The 23741-nt window shown below is 39.8% G+C and overlaps 1 protein-coding gene across 1 annotated transcript in view; it reads right to left on the bottom strand.

The window, feature by feature from the left end:
* Positions 1 to 23741, bottom strand: part of CA10 (carbonic anhydrase 10) — a 615882-nt gene that overhangs the window by 479840 nt on the left and 112301 nt on the right. Inside the window, exon 2 of the mRNA XM_065897262.1 lies at positions 19754 to 19828. Coding sequence (XP_065753334.1) covers positions 19754 to 19828 — 75 coding nt within the window. The remainder of the gene's footprint in view (positions 1 to 19753; positions 19829 to 23741) is intronic.

Below are 23741 nucleotides of genomic sequence, written 5' to 3'. Positions count from 1 at the left end.
CCTTCTAAACCCAACAGGGAGGTCATGTCAATGCACAAAATTAAATGCATATTTCTATGCTTACCACTACAGCCCATGAAACAATAAAAGTGGATATGTGATTTTCTACTACACCTAATATAGTGAAATGAACCACAGTACCTAGCAGGAGTGGGTGAACTAGCATTTCCATGGCAACCAAAGGCTATCAATACCATTTTATTATTATCATTTTCACTTTGCACTTTCTTTGAAGAGAAATTCCCTGTTTGCATAGGTCTACTTGATAGCTTCCTAAATAATTCTAAACATAAGGCATTGTATCTTTTTTAACATGCTAGAAACACAATGGCTTATTCTAATTATCTTGTGAAACTAAACTCTCAAGTAAAACTTGAAGCAAAAACATAAAGCAGTCTCATTCTTTTACTTTAGTTATTGACTTCATGATGTCTTGCTCTTGGCAGAGTGCTAATAAGAAAATGGAATAAACCTGCTACATAGAGTTCTTCACATTTTTTCCTTGCAAGAAGAAGGTGGGTTTGAGCCAAGTCAGGTTCCATTAAAAGATAATAAATCATAAGTGGCTAAAAACTTTTTCTAGATGACAAAGGAGTGGTCTAGGAGACCTTAGATTTTCAAGGGGGAAAAATGGGCAAATATGTGATGTCAAAAAACTACGATAGGTCTTCCCTGGTGGTGCAGTGGTTGAGAGTCCGCCTGCCGATGCAGGGGACACGGGTTAGTGCCCCGGTCCGGGAAGATCCCACATGCCGCGGAGCGGCTGGGCCCGTGAGCCATGGCCACTGAGCCTGCGCGTCCAGAACCTGTGCTCCGCAACGGGAGAGGCCACAACAGTGAGAGGCCTGCATACCGAAACATAAATAAAAACTACGATATAAGCCATAATGGAGTTAATATCAAGGAGGTCACTATTGATTCATTGTCCAAACTGGGTCACTTTTGAGAACAAAAGGGCACTATTAATAATTATGCAAGGACAACTGACATAAACATTATCCTTCTGTTAAGATCAAAGTGCTGTGGAACAAAAAATAGAAAGCAGCAAAATGTGTTTGGAAGACCATGGATCACTAGAAGCTAAGAGGAATGTTTGAGTTAGGGTAATGAAAGAAAAATAGATATTTCGAAGTGAAGAAACAGGAAAACATTCTAGGCAACATGAAATAGCAAGCACAGAGATGTGAAACAGTAAAATTGCATCATGTGGCTCATACTTGTTTGAACTCAAAGAAAGCAACAAGGAGATGCCATTTCAGCCCCCATCACGCTGAGAAAATGCAAAAGCCTGATAAAGATATGTACTAACTCCTCATATGAGTGCAACCAATTTGGAGAACACTATGGAAGTACCTAGTAAAACTGAAAATGTGTATACCTTATAATCCAGAAATAATACAAATCGACATGTGTGCCCAAGAAGAAATAGAGAAGGTTTACTGTAGATTGTTTGTAACAGTGAAAAATTAGAAATAACTTAAATGTTTATCAACAGCAGAATGGAAAATAAATTGTAATAAATCCATATAATGGACTACTATTCAGCAGTTAAATGAACTAAAACCCAGTGAATCTACCAACATAAATAAATCTCAGAAACATGTTGAATGGAAAAAAACAAAAACAAAAAATCTGTAGAAGGATATGTATTATAGGACATCATACCAATAAGGATTAACACCTTGGAAATAATGCTTTAAATTGTTTACTGGATACATATATAAAATTATAGTAAAAGTATATGATAAAAAGTTTACATGAGAATACAAAATGTTGGATAGTGGTTTGCTCTAGGTAGGAAAGAAATAAAAAATGATTAAGGAGAGGTACACAGATGGCTCTAACTATAATTGCAGCTTTACTTCTTAGAAGAGAGAGAGACATGAGAAAATATGGCAGCATTTTCAGATGTGGCAGAGCTGGGTGACAGTTACACGATAGTACACCAGTACACCATAATTGAGTATGGTGATCAGAAGGGTCTGAAACCAGACTGAGTCAAAATCCTGGCTCTCCCATTTCATCAGTGTGTGACCTTAGGAAAATGGCTTGGCTTTTTCAAGTCTCAACTCCTCACCTGTAAAATACATCTAATAACAACACACACATCATGGGATTGCTATGAGGACTGAATGAATTAGTGTTTGAAAAGCTCTTAGAACACAAAGTAAGAGCTATGCTTTGTTAAATAAAAACAAACAATTAGTCTAGTGTACAGCTCAAGTAGGTAGAGAACAGGATAGCCTGGATGGGTGTTGATGGAAGATGGGATTAGGGAGGTAGCCTAGAGGAAAAGCAACTTTTATTAATAATATTTCCTAGGGGAAAATGTTTTTATTAAAGGACATTCTTGAAAGGAGTAAAATTCAATCTATTAGTTATCTTTGTATTGGGAAACAATGTCTGGGACATAACTGTTGCTCAAAAAAAAAAAAAAAAGTGCATTATTTTTATTCTTCTTTCAACCTAAAACATTCCGGGAGTAAAACAGGCCCTTTCAGAGCCATGATATTAGAGGTCATGATAAATATCACTCTCAAAGGATGGTCATGTCCCATAACACCTGAAGTGGGTGAAAAAGTAATGCATGGATCCATGGCATATCTATGTAACCAATATGCTTATATAATGCAATTCCTCAAGTACAGAGGGACCTGGGAGATCATCAGACTGACTGTGCTTGTTATTTGCCTGTCTCTCAGCTCCAAATCCCTCCTTTCCCCCTTCTATTCTCTGTTCTGTGATGCTGGGGCTGGAACTCTATATGCTGCATTTCCTATCTCCTTTCTGGCTATCTTCATGTCAGGTTCTGCCAGTGAAAGACATTGGTGGGAATCTGGAAGTTGGGAGGAAGGGAGAAAGGGCCCCTTTCCAGCTTCAGTACTTGTCAACTTTACTGTACCAGCAGCAAAAAGTAATTATGACTCTAGTTTTCAGCTTTTCCCACCAATCCCAGGTCTGGTCTACAAGGCCTCACCTCCCTCACTGGAATACCACCCCATTGCAGTCTACAGCTACGGAGCTGCACACACACCCCCACCCTGCCATGCTATCTTAGTATCAGGTGGGCCACAGCTTCCTTGATATTTCAAGCATTTACTGGGCCACACACTTTTATTAATCCAAGAAACCATAAAGCTGTGTATTCTCAAGTACCAGCCACAGGAAATCACCTTCTTAGGAGTATGAGCAGCAGCTTGTAATGCTGTCACCTTAGAGGTTTAAGTTATAGTCCTTCAGGGCCCACCTTCCAATTCCCAAATTCTTAGTGGCCTCTTCCTTTCTGCTCCCCAAGTTCTAAAGGTGGGAGCTGCTCTGGTTTTATTCCTGCCAAGTTGCCTTGGCTCTCCCTTTTTCTGCTTTCAGCTTTCAAACAGCTGTGTACCCCAATTCCCCATGTTAAATTCCTATTGTTTGAGATAGCTGGCATGGTTTCTCTTTTCCTAACTGGATTCTGACTGACTCAGTAACCTTACCCTAATGTCATTTTTCAGGATGAGAAAACTGAGCTTCGGAGAGGAGAAATAACTTAATGTACATTACAACAAGGTAGAAACAGATGGTCTAGAACCCAGGTCCCCTGACTGGCAGTCCCCTGTCAATCAGGGATAAGACACTGTACTCATAACCAAGGAATCATAGAACTGGAAGGCACCTCAGTGATCATATCATTTAATGTAGAGATTAGCAGAACTTTCCTGTACAAAAACAAGCCTTGGGTGGGACTTGCCCTGTGGGTCCACAGGCCACAGTTTTACAACCCCAGTCTAGCAGTTTTTAAATGATACCATGCATCAGAATCACCTAGAGGGTTTATTATAAACACAGGTTTCAGGGCCCCAATCCCAGAGATTGTGATTCAGCATGTCTGGGAGCCTGAGAATTTGCATTTCCAACAAGTTGCTAGGTGGTGCTGATGCTGCTGGTCCAGAGACTACACTTGGGGAACCACCCCTATGATTCAACTTCTTTATTTTATACAAAAGGAGAATAATGCCAGATATATTGATTCAATGACCTACATGAGGTTATAAAGCCAGTAAGGGAGGGAACTGGTGCTTCAATCAAAATCTTATTTGTTCTGAAAGTCTGTATGAAGTTCTAACCATATCTTAGGTGCTGTGTTAGGTTCTGGGTATTAAAAACATGAAAATGACATGAACTGGAAATGAGATAATAGCTGATATAGTGTCTATGAATGTGGGGAAGCATAAGAAGCACTGGGGGGCACCTTCAAGATGGTGGAGGAGTAAGACATGGAGATCACCTTCCTCCCCACAAATACATCAAAACTACATCTACATGTGGAACAACTCCTACAGGAACACCTACTGAATTATGGCAGAAGACCTCAGACTACCCAAAAGGAAGAAACTCCACACATGCCTAGGTGGGGCAAAAGGAAGAAGAGAGACAAAAGAATAGGGATGGGACCTGCACTTCAGGGAGGGAACTATGAAGGAGGAAAAGTTTCCACACACTAGGAAGCCCCTTCACTGGCGGAGATGTGGGAAGGGGGGGGGGGGGATTCTTCAGAGCCACAGAGGAGAGCACAGCAACAGGGATGTAGGGGGCAAAGCAGAGAGATTCCCGCACAGAGGATCAGTGCCGACCAGCAATCACCAGCCTGAGAGGCTTGTTTGCTCACCCGCCGAGGCAGGTGGGGGCTGGAACTGAGGCTCGGGCTTCAGAGTTCAGATCCCAGGGAGAGGACTGGGGTTGGCTGTGTGAACACAGCCTGAAGGGAGCTAGTGCGCCAGAGCTAGCCAGGAGGTAGTCAGGGAAAAACTCTGGAACTGCCTAAGAGGCAAGAGACAATTGTTTCAGGATGCATGAAGAGAGGGGATACAGAACACTGCCTAAATGAGCTCCAGAGATGGAAGCGAGCCACGGCTATCGGTGCGGACCCCAGAGATGGGCATGAAATACTAAGGCTGCTGCTACAGCCAACAAGAAGCCTGTGTGCAAGCACAGGTCAAAATCCACACCACCCTTCTGGGAGAATGTGCAGTCCATGACTACCAGGGTCCCGTGACCCAGGGACAATTTTTCTGAGAGAATACACGGCTCACCTCAGGCTGTTGCAACGTCATATCAGCCTCAGCCGCTGCAGGCTCACTCCACATCCCGTACCCCTCCCTCCCCCAAGCCTGAGTGAGCCAGAGCCCTATAATCAGCCACTCTTTTAACCCTGTCCAGTCTGGGTGGGGAACAGACACCCTCAGACGACCTACATGCAGTGGCAGAGCTACATTCAAAGCTGAACCCCAAGAGCTGTGTGAACAAAGAAGAGAAAGGGAAATTTTCCCAGCAGCCTCAGGAGCAGCAGCTTAAATCTCCACAATCAACTTGATGTACCCGGCATCACTGGAATACCTGAATACACAATGAATCAACCCAACATTGAGGCAGTGGACTTTGGAAGCAACTGTAGACTTGGGGTCGGCTTTCTGCATCTAATTTGTCTCTGGTTGTATGTTTATCTTAGTTTAGTATTTAGAACTTATTATAATTGGTAGATTTGTTTATTGATTTGGTTGCTCTATTCCTTTTTTTATTTATATATATATATATTTTTTTTTTCCTTTTTCTCTTTTTGTGAGTGTGTATGTGTATGCTTCTTTGTGTGATTTTGTCTGTATAGCTTCACTTTTGTGATTTATCCTAGGGTTCTGACTGTCCATTCTGATTTTTTTTTTTTTTACAATAGTTTTTACCACTTGTTATCATTGGAGGATTTGTTTTTTAGTATTGTTGCTCTCTTCTTTCTTTCTCTCTTTCTTTTTTTATTACTTTTAATATTTTTATTTTGAATATTTTTTTCTATTTTAATAACTTTATTTTATTTATTTTTTCTTTCTTTCCTTTTATTATTATTATTTTTTTTCCTCCCTTTTCTTCTGAGCTGTGTGGCTAACAGCATCTTGATGCTCTGGTCGGGTGTCAGGCCCAAGCCTCTGACGTAGGAGAGCTGAGCTCAGGATATTTGTCCACCAGAGACCTCCCAGCCAGGTGTGATATCAAACAGTGAAAGCTCTCCCAGAGATCTCCATCTCAACACTAATACCCAGCTCCACTCAACAGCCAGCAAGCTACAGTGTTGGACACACTATGCCAAACAACTAGCAAGACAGGAACACAACCCCATCCATTAGTAGAGAGGCTGCCTAAAATCATAATAAGGCCACAGACACCCCAAAACACACAACAGGATATAGTCCTTCCCACCAGAAAGACAAGATCCAGCTTCATGCACCAGAATACCAGCACCAGTCCCCTCCACCAGGAAGCCTACACAACTCACTGAATTAACCTTAGCCACTGGTAGCACACACCAAAAACAATGGGAACTACGAACCTGCAGCCTGCAAAATGGAGACACCAAACACAGTAAGTTATGCAAAATGAGAAGACAGAGAAAACCACAGCAGATGAAGGAGCAAAGTAAAAACGCACCAGACCAAACAAATGAAGAGGAAAAAGGCAGTCTATCTGAAGAAGAATTCAGAGTAATGATAATAAAGATAATCAAAATCTTGGAAATGGAGTGGAGAACATAAAAGAAATGTTTAACAAGGACCTAGAAGAACTAAAGAGCAAACAAACAACGATGAACAGCACAAGAAATGAAACTAAAAATTCTCTAGAAGGAATCAATAGCAGCATAACTGAGGCAGAAGAACAGATAAGTGACCTGGAAGATAAAACAGTGGAAAAAGCTACCACAGAACAGAATAAAGAAAAAAGAATGAAAAGAATTAAGGACAACCTCAGAGACATCTGGAACAACATCAAACACACCAACATTCAAATTATAGGGGTCCCAAGGGAAGAAGAGAAAAAAAAAAAAAGGGACTGAGAAAGTATTTGAACACATATAGTTGAAAACTTCCCTAATATGGGTAAGGAAATAATCAAGTTCAGGAAGCACAGAGAGTCCCATACAGGATAAATCCAAGGAGAAACACACCAAGACACATATTAATCAAACTATCAAAAATTAAATACAAAGAACAAATATTAAAAGCAGCAAGGGAAAAGCAGTAATTAACATACAAGGGAATCCCCATAAGGTTAACAGTTGATCTTTCAGCACAAAATCTGGAAGCCAGAAGGGAGTGGCAAGACATATTTAAAGTGATGAAAGGGAAAAACCTACAGGCAAAATTACTCTACCCAGCAAAGAACTCATTAAGATTTGAGTGAGAAATTAAAACCTTTACAAACAAGCAAAAGCTAAGAGAATTCAACACCACCAAACAGCTTTACAATAAATGCTAAAGGAACTTCTCTAGGCAGGAAACACAAGAAAAGTAAAGGACCTACAATAACAAACCCAAAACAATTAAGAAAATGGTAATAGGAACATACATATTGATAATTACCTTAAATGTAATTAAGGAGGATTAAATGCTCCAACCAAAAGACAAAGACTGGTTGAATGGATACGAAAACAAGAACTGTATATATTCTGCCTACAAGAGACCCACTTCAGACCAAGGGACACATACAGTCTGAAAGTGAGGGGATGGAAAAAGATATTCCATGCAAAGGGAAATCAAAAGAAAGCTGGAGTAGCAATTCTCATATCAGACAAAATAGACGTTAAAATAAAGACTATGAAAAGAGACAAAGAAGTACACTACATAATGATCAAAGGATAAATCCAAGATGAAGATATAACAATTTTTAATATTTATGAACCCAACTTAGGAGCACCTCAATACATAAGGCAAATGCTAACAGACATAAAAGTGGAAAACAACAGTAATAAAATAATAGTAGGGGACTTTAACACCCCACTTTCACCAATGGACAGATCATCCAAAATGAAAATAAATAAGGAACACAAGCTTTAAATGATACATTAAACAAGACAGACTTAACTGCTATTTATAGGACACTCCATCCAAAAACAACAGAATACACTTTTATCTCAAGTGCCCATGTAACATTCTCCAGGAAAGGTCATATCTGGGGTCACAAATCAAGCCTTCGAAAATTTAAGAAAACTGGAATCATATTAAGTAACTTTTCTGACCACAACACTATGAGACTAGATATCAATTACAGGAAAAAATCTGTAAAATATACAAACACAGGGAAGTTAAACGATGCACTATTAAATAACCAAAAGATCACTGGTGAAATCAAAGAGGAAATCAAAAAACACCTAGAAACAAGTGACAATGAAAACATGATGACCCAAAACCTATGGGATGCAGCAAAAGCCGTTCTAAGAGGGAAGTTTACAGCAATACAATCCTACCTCAGGAAACAAGAAACATCTAAAATAAACAACCTAACCTTACACGTAATGGAATTAGAGAAAGCAGAACAAAAACACCTGAAAGTTAGCAGAAGAAAAGAAATCATAAATATTAGATCAGAAAAAAAATGAAAAAGAAATGAAGGAAACAGTAACAAAGAACAATAAAACTGAAGGCTGGTTCTTTGAGAAGATAAACAAAATTGATAAACCATTAGCCAGACTCATCAAGAAAAAAAGGGAGAAGACTAAACTCAATAGAATTAGAAATGAAAAAGGAGAAGTAACAACTGACACTGCAGAAATACAAAAGATCATGAGAGATTACTACAAGCAACTCTATGCCACTAAAATGGACAACCTGGAAGAAATGGACAAATTCTTAGAAATGCACAACACTTCTGAGACTGAACTAGGAAGAAATAGAAAATAAAAACAGACCAATCACAAGCACTGAAATTGAAACTGTGACTAAAAATCTTCCAGCAAACCAAAGCCCAGGACCGGATGGCTTCACAGGAGAATTCTATCAAACATTTAGAGAAGAGCTAACGTCTAACCTTCTCAAACTCTTCCAAAATATAGCAGAGGGAGGAACACTCACAAACTCATTCTACAAGCGCACCATCACCCTTATACCAAAACCACATAAAAATACCACAAATAAAGGAAACTACAGGCCAATATCACTGATATTGCAAATGTCACTGATAGATGCCAAAATCATCAACAAAATACTAGGAAATAGAATCCACCAGCACATTAAAAGGATCACACACCATGATCAATTGGGGTTTATTCCAGGAATACAAGGATTCTTCAATGTATGCAAATCAATCAATGTGATAAGCCATATTAACAAATAGAAGGAGAAAACCATATGATAATCTCAATAAATGCAGAAAAAGCTTTTGACAAAATCCAACACTCACTTATGATAAAAAAAAACCCTCCAGAAAGTAGGTATAGAGAGAACATACCTCAACATAATAAAGGCCATATATGACAAACCCACAGCAACATCTTCCTCAATGGTGAAAAACTGAAACCATTTCCACTAAGATCAGGAACAAGACAAGACTGCCCACTCTAACCACCATTATTCAACTTTGTTTTGGAAGTTTTAGCCACAGCAATCAGAGAAGAAAAATAAATAAAAGGAATCCAAATCAGAAAATGAGAAATGAAACTGTCACTGTTTGCAGATGACATGATAGTATACATAGAGAATCCTAAAGATGCTACCACAAAACTACTAGAGCTAATCAATGAATTTGGTAAACTAGAAGGAAACAAAATTAATGCACAGAAATCTCTTGCATTCCTATACTCTAATGAAGAAAAATCTGAAAAAGAAATTAAAGAAACACTTCCATTTAAAACTGCAACAGAAAGAATAAAATAACTAGGAATAAACCTACCTAAGGAGGCCAAAGACCTGTATGCAGAAAACTACGACACTGATCAAATAAATTAAAGATGACACAAACAGATGGAGAGTTATACCATGTTCTTGGATTGGAAGAATCAATATTGTGAAAATGACTATACTACCCAAAGCAATCTACAGATTCAATGCAATCCCTATCAAACTACCAATCACATTTTTCACAGAAGTAAAACAAAAAAATTCACAATTTGTATGGAAACACAAAAGACCCTTAAGAGCCAAAGCAATCTTGAGAAATAAAAATGGGGCTGGATGAATCAGGCTCCCTGACTTCAGACTATACTACAAAGCTACAGTAATCAAAACAGTATGGTAGGAAGGAGCTTCAAGATGGTGGAAGAGTAAGACATGGAGATCACCTTCCTCCCCAGAAATACATCAGAAACACATCTACATGTGTAACAACTCCTGCAGAACACCTATTGAACACTGGCAGAAGACCTCAGACCCCACAAAAGGCAAGAAACTCCCCAAGTACCTGGGTAGGGCAAAAAAAAAAAGAAAAAACAGAGACAAAAGAATAGGGACGGTTCTGCAACAGTGGGAGGGAACTGTGAAGGAGGAAAGGATTCCAAACACTAGGAAGCCCCTTCGCGGGTGGAGACTGCGGGTGGCGGAAGGGGGGAGCTTCGGAGCCATGGAGGAGAGTGCAGCAACGGGGGTGCAGAGGGAAAAGCGGAGAGATTCCCACACAGAGGATCGGTGCCCACCAGCACTCACCAGCCTGAAAGGCTTGTCTGCTCACCAGCCAGGGCAGGTGGGGGCTGGGAACGGAGCCTTGGGCTTCGGAGGTCAGATCCCAGGGAGAAGACTGGGGTTGGCTGCGTGAACACAACCTGATGGGGGCTGGTGCACCACAGCTAGCCGGGAGGGAGTCTGGGAAAAAGTCTGGAGCTGCCGAAGATAAAAGAGACTTTTTCTTGCCTCTTTGTTTCCTGGTGACCGAGGAGAGGGGATTAAAAGTGCTGCTTAAAGGAGCTCCAGAGATGGGCACGAGCCATGGCTATCAGTGCTGACCCCAGAGACGGGCATGAGACGCTAAGCCTGCTGCTGTAGTCACCAAGTAGCCTGTGAGGAAGCACAGGTCACTATTCACACCTCCCCTCCTGGGACACTGTGTGCCTGCCACTGCCAGGGTCCCGTGATCCAGGGACAACTTCCCTGGGAGAACGCACCGTGCACCTCAGACTGGTTCAACATTACACCCGCCTCTGCCGCCACAGGCTTGCCCTGCATCCGTACCCCTCCCTCCCCTCAAGCCTGAGTAAGCCAGAGCCCCTGAATCAGCTCATCCTTTAACCCTGTCCTGTATGAGCAAAGAACAGACGCCCTCAGACGACCTACATGCAGAGGCGGGTCCAAATCCAAAGCTGAACCCTGGGAGCTGTGCAAACAAACAAGAGAAAGGGAAATTTCTCGCAGTAGCCTCAGGAGCAGAGGATTAAATCTCCACAATCAATTTTATGTACCCTACATCTGTGGAGTACCTGAAGAGACAACGAATCATCCCAAATTGAGGAGGTGGACTTTGGGAGCAATGATATATATATATATATATATATATATATATATATATATATATATATATATATATATATATATATATATATATATACATATATATTTCCCTTTTTCTCTTTCTGTGAGTGTGTATGTGTATGCTTCTGTGTGTGATTTTGTCTGTATAGCTTTGTTTTTACCATTTGTCCTAGGGTTCTGTCTCTCCATTGTTTTGGGGTTTTTTTGTTGTTTCTTTTTATCACTTAAAAAGAATATTTTTTCTTAACAATTATTTTTTATTTTAAAAACTATTTTATTTTATTTTATTTTACTTTATCTTCTTTCTTTTTCTTTCTTTCTTTCTTTCTCTCTCTCTCTCTCTCTCTCTTTCTTTCTTCCTTCTACTAATTCTTTCTTTCTACTTTTTCTCCCTTTTATTCTTAGCTGTGTGGATGAAAGGCTCTTGGTGCTGCACCCAGGAGTCAGTGCTATGCCTCTGAGGTGGGAGAGCCAACTTCAGGACACTGGTCCACAAGAGACCTCCCAGCTCCATGTAATATCAAATGATGAAAATCTCCCAGAGATCTCCATCTCAACGCCAAGACCCAGCTCCACTCAACAACCAGCAAGCTACCGTGTAAGACACCCTATGACAAACAACTAGCAAGACAGGAACACAACCCCATCCATTATCAGAGAGGCTGCCTAAAATCATAATAAGGCCACAGACACCCCACTACACACCACCAGACATGGACCTGCCCACCAGAAAGACAAGATCCAGCTTCATCCACCAGAACACAAGTACTAGTCCCCTGCACCAGGGAGCCTACACAACCCACTGAATCAACCTTAGCCACTGGGGATAGACACCAAAAACAATGAAAACTACGAACCTGCAGCCTGCAAAAAGGAGACCCCAAACACAGAAAGTTAAGTAAAATAAGACAGAGAAACACACAGCAGATGAAGGAGCAAGGCAAAAACCCACCAGACCTAATAAAGTTCCTTTAGAATTTGTTGTAGAGCTGGTTTTGTGGTGCTGAATTCTCTTATTTTGCTTCTCTGTAAAAGTTTTAATTTCTCTGTTAAATCTGAGTGAGATCCTTCTGGGTAGAGTAAACTTGTTTGTAGCCTTTTCCCTTTCATCACTTTAAATATGTCCTGCCACTCCCTTCTGGCTTTCAGAGTTTCTGCTGAATGGTCAGCTGTTAACCTTATGGGGATTCCCTTGTATGCTATTTGTTGCTTTTCCCTTGCAGTTGATTTCTAGTCTCACATTATTGTGACCCAAAAAACTGTTTGACATGATTTCAATTTTCTTGAATTTACTTAAACTTATTTTGTCACCCAGCATGTGATCTATCCTGGAGACTGTTCCATGTGCACTTGAAAAGAATGTGTATTCTGCTGCTTTGGATGGAAAGTTCTACACACATCTACTAAGTTCATTTGGTCTAATGTGTCATTTAAGGTCAGTGTTTCCCTAATGATTTTCTATCTCTATGGTCTGTCCATTGATGTAAGTGAAGTGTTAAAGTCCCCAATATTGGGCTTCCCTGGTGGCACAGTGGTTGAGAGTCCACCTGCTGATGCAGGGGAAATGGGTTTGTGCCCCGGTCTGGGAGGATCCCACATACTGCAGAGCGGCTGGGCCTGTGAGCCATGGCTGCTGAGCCTGCGCGTCCAGAGCCTGTGCTCCACAACGGGAGAGGCCACAACAGTGAGAGGCCCGTGTGCAGCAAAAAAAAAAAAAAAAAAAAGTCCCCAATATTATTGTGTTACTGCCAATTTCTCACTTTATGTCTGTTAATATTTGCTTTATGTATTTAGATGCTTCTATGTTGGAACCATATATATTTCTAATTATTTCATCTTCTTCTTGGATTGATCCCTTGATCATTGTGCCTATATCATGTAGAAAATCATTATTTATTTCATTTACCATATATTTGCCTTTACCAATGAGAGTATTAGTAGACATTTCATATGCAAGACTTTGCATCAGGCAGAAGTCTGGGGTTGGCTACTTTATTCTTGGTTTACCCTGTAAACAGCACAGCTAACAGTAACCTCACACTAAGTATATGTTTGAAACAACTCATTCCAATGCCTCCAAAATTTAATTCACAGGATGCTTTACATACCAGAGAAGCTTCCATCCACTGCTTTTCCTTCAGACATACATGTGCTCATCCGTCTGCCCTGCCCCTGCTCCACCATCCTGGTTGCAGCTTTCCTTTCATCACTTTAAATATATCTGCAGGCTTCCTTGGTGGATCAGTGGTTGAGAGTCCACCTGCCGATGCAGGGGACACGGGTTCGTTCCCTGGTCCAGGAAGATCCCACATGCTGCGGAGCGGCTAGGCCCGTGAGCCATGGCCACTGAGCCTGTGCATCCGAAGCCTGTGCTCCGCAATGGGAGAGGCCACGACAGTGAGAGACCCGTGTACCACACACACACACACACACACACACACACTATATATATATATATATATATATATATATATATATATATATATATATATATATATATATAGTGCCACTCCCTTCTGACCTGCAGAAAAGTCAGCTGATAGCCTTATGGGTGTTCCCTTGTATGTAACTTGTTGCTTTTCCCTGTCCACTTTTATTATTCTCTCTTTATCTTTAATTTTTGCCATTTTAATTACAATGTGTCTTGATGTAGTCCCCTTTGAGTTGATCTTGTTTGGGACTCTCTGTGCTTCCTGAACCTTGATGTCTGTTTCCTTTCCCAGGTTAGGGAAATTTTCAGCTCTTATGTTTTCAAATATGTTCTCTGTCCCTTTCTCTCTCTCTTTTCCTTCTGAGATTCCTATAATGTGAATGTCAGTACACTTGATGTTGTTTCCAAGGTCTTTTAAATTGTCCTCATTTCTTTTTGTTCTTTTTTCTCTTTTTGTTCAGCTTCAATGATTTCCACTTCTCTGTCTTCCAATGCACTGAATTGCTCCTCTGTATCATCTACTCTACTGTTGGTTCCTTCTAGTGTACTTTTTACTTCAGATATTGTATGTTTCAGCTCTGTCTGGTTCTTCTTTACATTTTTAAACTCTGTTAAAATGTTTAACTTCTCACTCTGTTTATCCAATCTTCTCTCAAGTTCTTTGAACATCTTTATGATTATTACTTTGAACTCTTTATTAGGTAGACTGCTTATCTCCACTTCACTTAGTTTTTCTGTGGTTTTATTTTGTTCTTTCATTTGGAACATATTCCTCTGTTGCCTAATTTTTCTTAATTTGCTCTTTTTATTTCTATGCATTTGGAAGGTTGTTTACATTTCTCAATTGTGGAGAAGTGGCTTTTTTGTGGAAGATGTCCTAGGTATCCCAGCAGCACACTCACCTCTGGTCAACAGAGCTATATACTCTAGTGTGCTCCTATATGGGCTGAGTGTGTTGGTTGCCAGCCCTGCCTTGTGACAAGGCTACCAGTCACTGGTGGGCAGGGCTGGGTCACAAAGTGGTTGATTTCAAAGCTCCAGCAGTTCCTGGGGCTAGTGGGTGGATCCAGGTCCCAGGGTCTCTGGCTGCAGGGCCCAGGGGGTCTCAGAGTTGGTGCCTGTCCACTGGTTGGTGAGGCTGGTCTGGAGCTATTTATGCTGGGTCCTGGGTCCTCTGGTGTAAAAGCTGGGTTCTGGAATGGCTGTGGGCTCAGGGGGCTTTAAGGCAGCCACCCTGTTGGTGGGTGAGGACAGTTCCAGCACTAATAAGCTACAGAGAGGACTCCAAAATAGTGCTTGACAGAATCAGTGTAACTGTGGTAGAACAAGATTCCCAAAATGACTGCCACCAGTGTCTATATTCCCAGGATGAGCTCCAGTTACCCTCTGTCTCTCCAGGAGACTCTCTAAGATCAGCAAGTTGGTATGACCCAGAATCCTTTCAAATTACTGCTTCTTTCCTGGGTCCTGCAGTGTGTGAGATTTTGTGTGGACCTTTTAAGAGTGGAGTCTCTATTTCCCACAGCCCTCTGACTCTCCCAAAAGTAAGCCCTGATGGCTTTCAAAGCCAAATATTCTAGGGGCTCATCTTCATGGTGCAGAACCCCCAGGCTGGGGAGCCCAGTGTGGGGCTTGGATCCCATGCTCCTTGCAACTATAATTATCCTCCCATTTGTGGATGGCCCACCTGGGTGTATGGGTCTCGACTATACTGCTTCTCTGACCTTTTTACCTGTCCTGTTGTGGTTCCTTCTTTACACCTTTAGTTGTATATCTTTTATGCTAGTCTTCTGGTCTTTTTCATCAATAGCTACACTGTAAATATATGTAATTTTGTCATGTCCATGGCCATTTGGCTCATAGCTGGCTTTTAAAATTTTACATTTAATTGTGTCACTCCAGAGCTTAAAAATGTCTTATAATCCCTCTATTTAAAAAACAGAACAAAACAAAACAACCAAAAAGCTGTGCCTAAGCTCTTGAACATGGAACACAAAGAATTTAACAGCATGGCCCCTGATGACCTTGCTGGTCTCTTCATTCATCACATCTTATTGTGTACCCTGCCTTTTAGAGACTCAGAGGTACCCAGCATTCCCCAAACCCACAGTGAATTTTCACTCCTCTTTGCCAGTGCTGTTTATCCTGATAATCCTCACATTCTTCTCCTTATCCACTTTGGATAATCCTGAAGATTGTCAGGACCCAAGACTTCCTTCCTTCCTTCTGCTCTGTACTGAGAAATGTGACTCTTGAAGAATTTTTTGGGCTGCAAGTAACAGAAAGCCTGACTCAAAGTGGCTCCAACAACAAGATGTTTTTTTTATCTCAAGAAAAAAAATGCTGAGGCAGTTCCATGGTTAATTCAATACTCAAGTGGCCCATAAAAGATCTTGGTTCTTTCCAACTTTCTGTTCTGCCATCTTTAGTGTGGCTTTTGTTCCCAAGTTTTTTCAGTGGACTCCCCTCACAAGTGATGGAGAGAAATATTTATCATATGTTCATATCTGTGTTAGTGTATTAGTCAGGGTGTTCCAGAGAAACAGAACCAATAGAATGTGTGTGTTTGTGTGTGTGGGGGGGGGGTTCTTCAGAGAGAGAAATTTATTTTAAGGAATGGGCTCACATGATTATGGAGACTGACAAATCTGAAATTTTCAAGGTAGGCCAGCAGCCTGGAGGCCCAGTTGATGTTGCAGCTGAAGGCCAAAAACTTCTGGAAACACAAGTTCCCTCAGCCTTTTTCTCTTAAGGCCCACAACTGATTGCATGAGGCCCACCAACATTATGGAGAGTAACCTGCTTTACTCAGAGTCTACCAGTATAAATGCTAATCTCATTTTAAAAATATCTTCACAGAAACGTCTAGAATAATGTTTGATCAGATATCTGGGTACTGTGGGTCAGCCAAGTTGACACATAAAAGTAGCCATCATGACGTCTAAATCAATCACTGTCAAAAAAAGAGGCTGAAATCACCATGGTGTAGATATAGCCAAGAGTAACCTTCTGGGGCTGGGAAGGTCTCCTTCCCTGAGCACATGACTATGTGGAGGTAAACACCCAAATAAAATTGGTGTTCTGTCTGTAAGGCAGATGGTGGTTATGGGTGATGCTGGATGAAGATACAGATTTAAGCAAGTAAACAACAAAATCTATTAAACACCAGGCAGGCTGAATCCCAATGCTTTATGGCCTCCTTTATATGTCTTATAAACCCTATTACAGCCCTTATACTAAGTCATGGGTTTATCGCTTTATTTCCTCTTTAGACTGTGGGTTTATCCTTGTATAAGAACTATGTATCAGTTAGCTCTTTATCAACAGTCCCACACATGTGCTCAGTATCAGGTGGCTACTCCTTAAGTACTACTGAACTGACCAAAGTGGGCTATTCTGACACTAAATCAACCTTGTGTTTGCCATCACTGTAGAAATCATGTATTTTTATCTACTACAAGCTTTGTTAAGGTAACAGATTCACAACTATTTCGTCAACTGATAATTATTTACGGACACTCTAGTAAAAGCTCATGGGACAATAAAACTTGTCCAAATAATCTAGTCATAAGAGATTCTCTTCTCTTTTACACATCGATAATCTGAAAAAAATCCCAGGGCAAAGTAAAGAACATTCTTAACCTTATATTCAGTAATGATAATGAGAGAAAAAGGGACCATTGGCCTAAGCACCAATTCAGATAAAGTGGGTCATGTGGAGTCTGTGAGATGTTAGAGCCTAAGGTCCAATTACTTAATTCACAAATTCTCATGACTCTTATCATTTTAAAGACATCTGAAATTCCCAAAAGTTTAGGAATTGAGATTATCAGATACCAGTCTTCTTTACCAAGAAGCCAAAGAATTTTGGGACTGTTAAATCTAGAGAATGATGAAGTTTCCTCTCCAGCGGTCACTGTATGGAGACACTTTGAGCTTACAAATTCAAAGAACATTTACTAAGCACCTTCCATGTTCTAGCATCATGAGAGACCCTCACTTGCATGATTACATTTTTAAATTTACAGTTCTCTTCCTTTCTCAAACAGAGAAGTATCAAATATCCAGTCATGTTGTTATGATAAAATAATGATAGTAATGCCAACAGGATTACAGGTACTGACTCACACGATGTACCAGACACTTTACCTACATTATGCAATTTAATCCTCACAAAACTTTGTGAGGATGATTTGGTCCTTATCTTCATTCTAACAGATGAAGAACCTGAGGGAATGAGAGTTGGTAGGTGACTTGCTGACAGTTCTACCAGAAGGAAGCCATAGAGTCCAGACCCAGCTCCAGGTCTGTCCAACTCCAGAGATCATGCTCATAACTCCACACCTTACTGGCTCCCATATAGATGGTTTTATACATATTACCTCATTTAAAACTTGAAATAAGGGAAACTTAAATTCTTTTAAATCAGCATATAAAGGAAAGATAAAACTTCTTTCCTGCGGTTGTCTTAGAAGCAACAACAAACTCAAAATAGGGACTTAAGTACATGTAAAGGAAGAATGTGTCAACAGAGGGGAAAAAGTCAAAAAACTGTGGAGCAGAAAAGCAAAATTTTCCAGAATGTATCCAGTATTATCCATGAGCATTTCAGTCACTATGGAGAATATTACTAGTTTAGCAAGATTTATAATTTGGCAGAATGCCCTTTGTTGCTCTAATTTAATATTCACAGAACATAAAAATATTATTATAAATGTAATTTCTGGGATGTCTTGAATACGAGAAGAAGATTCCTCAGTAAAAAATACACAACCTTCTATCGATTGGAAAGGGATGCCCCCAATTGTAAGTATAAAATGTTATATATCTATATCATGCCATATGAACACATCTGTGTCAATTAAATTATTATAAGAATATTATTAGAAACTTGATCATATCTGGGTGAATTAATCAAGCCCAGTTTCTATGCCCACTGGGCCAAGACATAAATGTATCATAATAAATTTATCAAGTTAATAATACCAATTTATGAAACTATTTGGCAGTCAACTGGCTTTTCCCTGGGTCATTCACTCTCTCTCACCATGCCTGCTTTCCTCTTAATGAAAAGCTTCAAAGGTACGTATTTATGTCCCACAATACAAATGACAAGTGTGATGCTCAGAGGAGTTTAGCAACTTGCTTAGCTCTGCACAGCTGATATAATGAACTATACGGAAGAACAGGAAAAGAAGACATAGCATTCAAGAATGAACCAGGTGACCTGGGGGCATCGCTCTTCCCACTTGCCACTAACTACAAAGACCTCAACTGACACTTGACCTCTGTTTTCATTGCCTGATTTGGAACCCCACATTGACTCCTTTTGAGAGCTTTATCTCTTACCCTCTCACATATAAGCAGTTAAAAATACTTTGAAATATCTCACCTGCCTTCCCTTCCATCCTTCTCTTTAACATTCATGCTCTTTCTCTTTCCTCTTTCCCTACAATCTTGAAGCAGCAGAAGACTGAGGACTATAATTGGGATAAGAGTAGTGGGGGAAGACAACGACACTCCACCTTGTCTCAAAACTAATGTTATGGTATGTTTCTGGCTTTAACCTGTCTTCAGTTCTCTCCTCCCATGCTGAAAACATCCACTTTACCTATGACTTTTTTACCTGGTATTTGGCCCAATCTGCTAAGTCCTGACCGTGAATGCTACTGAAGTGACATCAGAGATGGCGTGTATCCCAGCAAGCCTCATTGCTAGTTTTCAGACTTCCTGTTTCATTAACATTAAAAAATCACTCTTTCTCAACCAAATTTTAGCATACAGAACCTCAACCCTGACTCTTGCTTTGCCCTCTCCCTGACACAGCCACCTGTAGATGGAAGGACATTAAGATGTAAGCTCAGATGGAAAAACGTAGTCTTGGTTAAATTACCACTCACTTAATAAACTTTCTCTTGATGGAGGATTCATCTAACACATAAGTCAGACTATGATGCCTTTTGCGATACATTCCATGCCATGTAGCAAATGCAAAATTCTGGAAATAATACTACATTTCACTCAAATTATTTTCTTAAAAATAAAGTAATAAATGTGCATTTACCTGGGACAAAGCTTCCCTGGACCACCTCCTTGTATGCCCACCAGCCTTCATGGATTTTTGGTGAGTTCTGTTGAGCTAAAGCAAAAACAAAAGAGAAAACAGACTAAGATGAAAGCAGAGAAGTACTGTGTCCATGTTGTCCAAGAAAGAAGACTGACTACACATAAAATAATTCTTTTCTACCTATAAGTCATACTACAAACTGTAACAGCAGCCTACCACCTTGTTATTTTCAAACTGATTATTAACCTGTAAATATACTGTCATAAAGTTTTATAAAAAACACTCAGGATATTTCTACTGATGAGAAATAGTAAGTATGTATTTAAGCCTATTTGAATTGCCCTGTCACTTATCTCTACCTCTATCTCACCTCTTTTCTTTACCTCTCCCTATACACATATACACACACACATCCATATAAGGAATACCTATCAGTCTGACTGAAGCATCAATTCAAGAAACATCATTTAAAAGGAAGAAGGAAAAAGAAGCCCCTGGATAGCTGAGTACTGCAACTGACAAAAGTATCACTGAAAGCCTCTGTTCCATGAAGAGAGTTGCAAAATTTTTTGTTCTCTCTTCATCTCCAATCATTGTTTCTTCAACTACGCCATTCACTCAGATGTGGAATTATTTAAGATTTTAGCAGGCAGCAAGATAATTAGACCGTCTGAATCAAGTCTATTATAATGATGGAACTGTAGAGTTTTCGTTAGCTTTCTTTAACATGCATTGTGAATGATCCAGATTCACCCTGCAAAAATCAGTCAGCCTAAGCAGGGCCCACTTGATGCCCATCAATTACAAAATATAGGCTAGAACTGAATACAGGCTAGAATTGAAGAAAATAAAGACATTTTACATAATATGTTTTCAAATTCCCAGTCTGGCTACCTACTGCTTGGCAATTTGGAAAGACAGGGCAGCACATTTAAAAGGCACCTCATTTAAAGTTCTGCTATACTACTACAGTAGTTTATCTGAGCTAGAGCACCAAGATAAGTACTGCATTTCCATTTTAACGTCTCCCAGCCAGATCGTCAATAATCATCTTGTTGTTGTTTACATCTGATTTCCAGTGGGTGGAGAGCTGACTAAGAATTTCTCAGAACAAACGGGTGAGCAGAAAGCAGCCTTATTTTCCACTGTGTTCTCTGCTTCTCTTTGTCTGTGGATTCGGATTTCCTTACTTGATGTGCAACCAGCCCCTGGGAAAAATCCAGCTGTCTAATAAAAAAAATTGTGTTGACAATAAATGCTGTCATCACTGTCAGATGATGAAATACACATAGCAAAGGCCCTTCTTTTGATAGTAAGGAAAACCTATTTCAATTTTATACTCCTTTTTGTTGTTGTGGCAGTTCCAACCACAGAAGACGGGTATAACCTAGAATCACCTTACACGCTGGGCCAGACCCAAGCAAGCTGACATCAAAATTTGCATTGGGAAATAAAGAAAGAAATAAATGGTGATGGAACAGCGTATATTACTTTCACTCAAAAGACTTAGAATGAGATCATGGTTAAAAGGCTCAAAGGTAGCTGGAGCTGAAAATCAACAGAAGGAAAGTTACTAACATTGCTGATTCCAAGAATCTCTGCAATTTGGATTTGCCACAAATTCTGATGTCTTAATCTTCACAAAATTTCTGTTCACCTGCTTTTCCCAAGGAGGCCATGTTTATTGCTCTCTCCACACCTTTGTTCTACTCTTTTTTTTTTTTTCTGGAATTCCATCTTTATCTACTTATTGACTAGTCTTACTCAATCCTCAAAGCCTTACAAGTTCTCACTCCTTTCAGTAAATTTCTCCTATCATTCTACCTCCACTGTAGCCCCTCCTCTCCCTAAATTTCAGGACTTTAGTGTCCACTGATTATTTGTCACTTGAAACATTTATTGAGGTCCTGTGATTGTCAGGTAGTGTTCTAAGAATCAAGAATACAAAGTTGCTATTTTCCAAAAACTTACATTCTACTGGAAGGAGACACAAAAAAGCAAAAAAACTCTGAATTAAACTATAAGAAGAATAAATCCTGAGAAAACAATAATGCAAAAGAGTCATGTATCACAATGTTCATTGCAGCACTATTTACAATAGCGAGGAAATGGAAGCAACCTAAGTGTCCATTGACAAAAGAATGGATAAAGAATAAGAGGCACATATATACAATGGAATATTACTCACCATAAAAAGAAATGAAATTGAGTTACTTGTAGTGAGGTGGAGGGACCTAGAATCTGTCATACAGAGTGAAGTAAGTCAGAAAGAGAAAAACAAATACCGTATGCTAACACATATGTATGAAATCTTAAAAAAAAAAACTGTTTCAAAAGAACCTAGGGGCAGGACAGGAATAAACAGACATAGAGAATGGACTTGAGGACACGGGGATGCAGAATAGCAAGCTGGGACGAAGTGACATTGATATATATACATCACCAAATGTAAAATAGATAGCTAGTGGGAAGCAGCTGCATAGTACACGGAGAACAGCTCGTTGCTTTGTGACCACCTAGAGGGGTGGGATAGGGAGGGTGAGAGGGAGACACAAGAGGGAGATGATATGGGGAAATACGTACACTATAGCTGATCCACTTTGTTATACAGCAGAAACTAACACAACAATGTAAAGCAATTATATTCCAATAAAGATGTTTTTTAAAACATGGATTAAAGACCTATTAAAGACCTAAATGTAAGACTGGACATTATAAAACTCTTTGAGGAAAACATAGGAAGAACACTCTTTGACATAAATCACAGCAAGATCTTTTTTGACCCACCTCCTAGAGTAATGGAAATAAAAACAAAAATAAACAAATGGGACCTAATGAAACTTAAAAGCTTTTGCACAGCAAAGGAAACTATAAACAAAAATACAACCCTCAGATGAGAAAAAATATTTGCAAATGAATCAATGGACAAAGGATTAATCTCCAAAATGTATGAACAGCTCAGGCAGTTCAATATTAATAAAACAAACAACCCAATCCAAAAATGGGGAGAAGACCTAAATAGACATTTCTCCAAAGAAGACATACAGATGGCCAAAAGACACATGAAAAGCTGCTCAACATCACTAATTATTAGAGAAATGCAATTCAAAACTACAATGAGGTATTACCTCACACCGGTTAGAATGGGCATCATCAGAAAATCTACAAACAACAAATCCTGGAGAGGGTGTGGAGAAAAGGGAACACTCTTATACTGTTGGTGGGAATGTAAATTGATACAGCCACTATGGAGAACAGTATGAATGTTCCTTACAAAACTAAAAATAGAATTACCATATGATCCAGAAATCTCACTACTGGGCATATACCCAAGAAAACCATAATTCAAAAAGACACATGCACCCCAATGTTTATTGCAGCACTATTTACAATAGGAAGGAAATGGAAGCGACCTAAATGCCCATCGACAGATCAATGGATAAAGAAGATATGGTACATATATACATTGGAATACTACTCAGACATAAAAAGGAACGAAACTGGGTCATTTGTAGAGATGTGGATGGACCTAGAGACTGTCACACAGAGTGAAGTAAGTCAGAAAGAGAAAAACAAATATTGTATATGAGCGATTGCAAGGCAGAAGTAGAAACACAGATGTAGAGAACAAACGTATGGACACCAAGGGGAGAAAGTGGTGGTGGTGGTGGTGGTGGTGGTGGTGGTGGTGGTTGTGGTGGTGGGATGAATTGGGAGATTGGGATTTACATATATACACCAACATGTATAAAATAAATAACTAATAAGAACCCGCAAATTAATAAAATTAAATTAAAAAAAAAAAACCACAAAGTAGTAGGTTTTTTTAGGCTTTGTATTCCTGGAATTGATCTAATCATTTAGATCATAGCAATGACTAAATCATAATAATAACAATAATAAAAAAATATTAGATAGAGGCCTGAGGTGCCTGGCCCCGCAACCCGCTAGCCGCCGAGGCCCCACGGCGCGGGCGGCCGGGGCG

This window comes from Phocoena phocoena, chromosome 19, assembly GCF_963924675.1.
Source record: "Phocoena phocoena chromosome 19, mPhoPho1.1, whole genome shotgun sequence".
Taxonomy (NCBI): Eukaryota; Metazoa; Chordata; class Mammalia; order Artiodactyla; family Phocoenidae; genus Phocoena; species Phocoena phocoena.
This window is presented reverse-complemented; position numbering and strand designations above follow the sequence as displayed.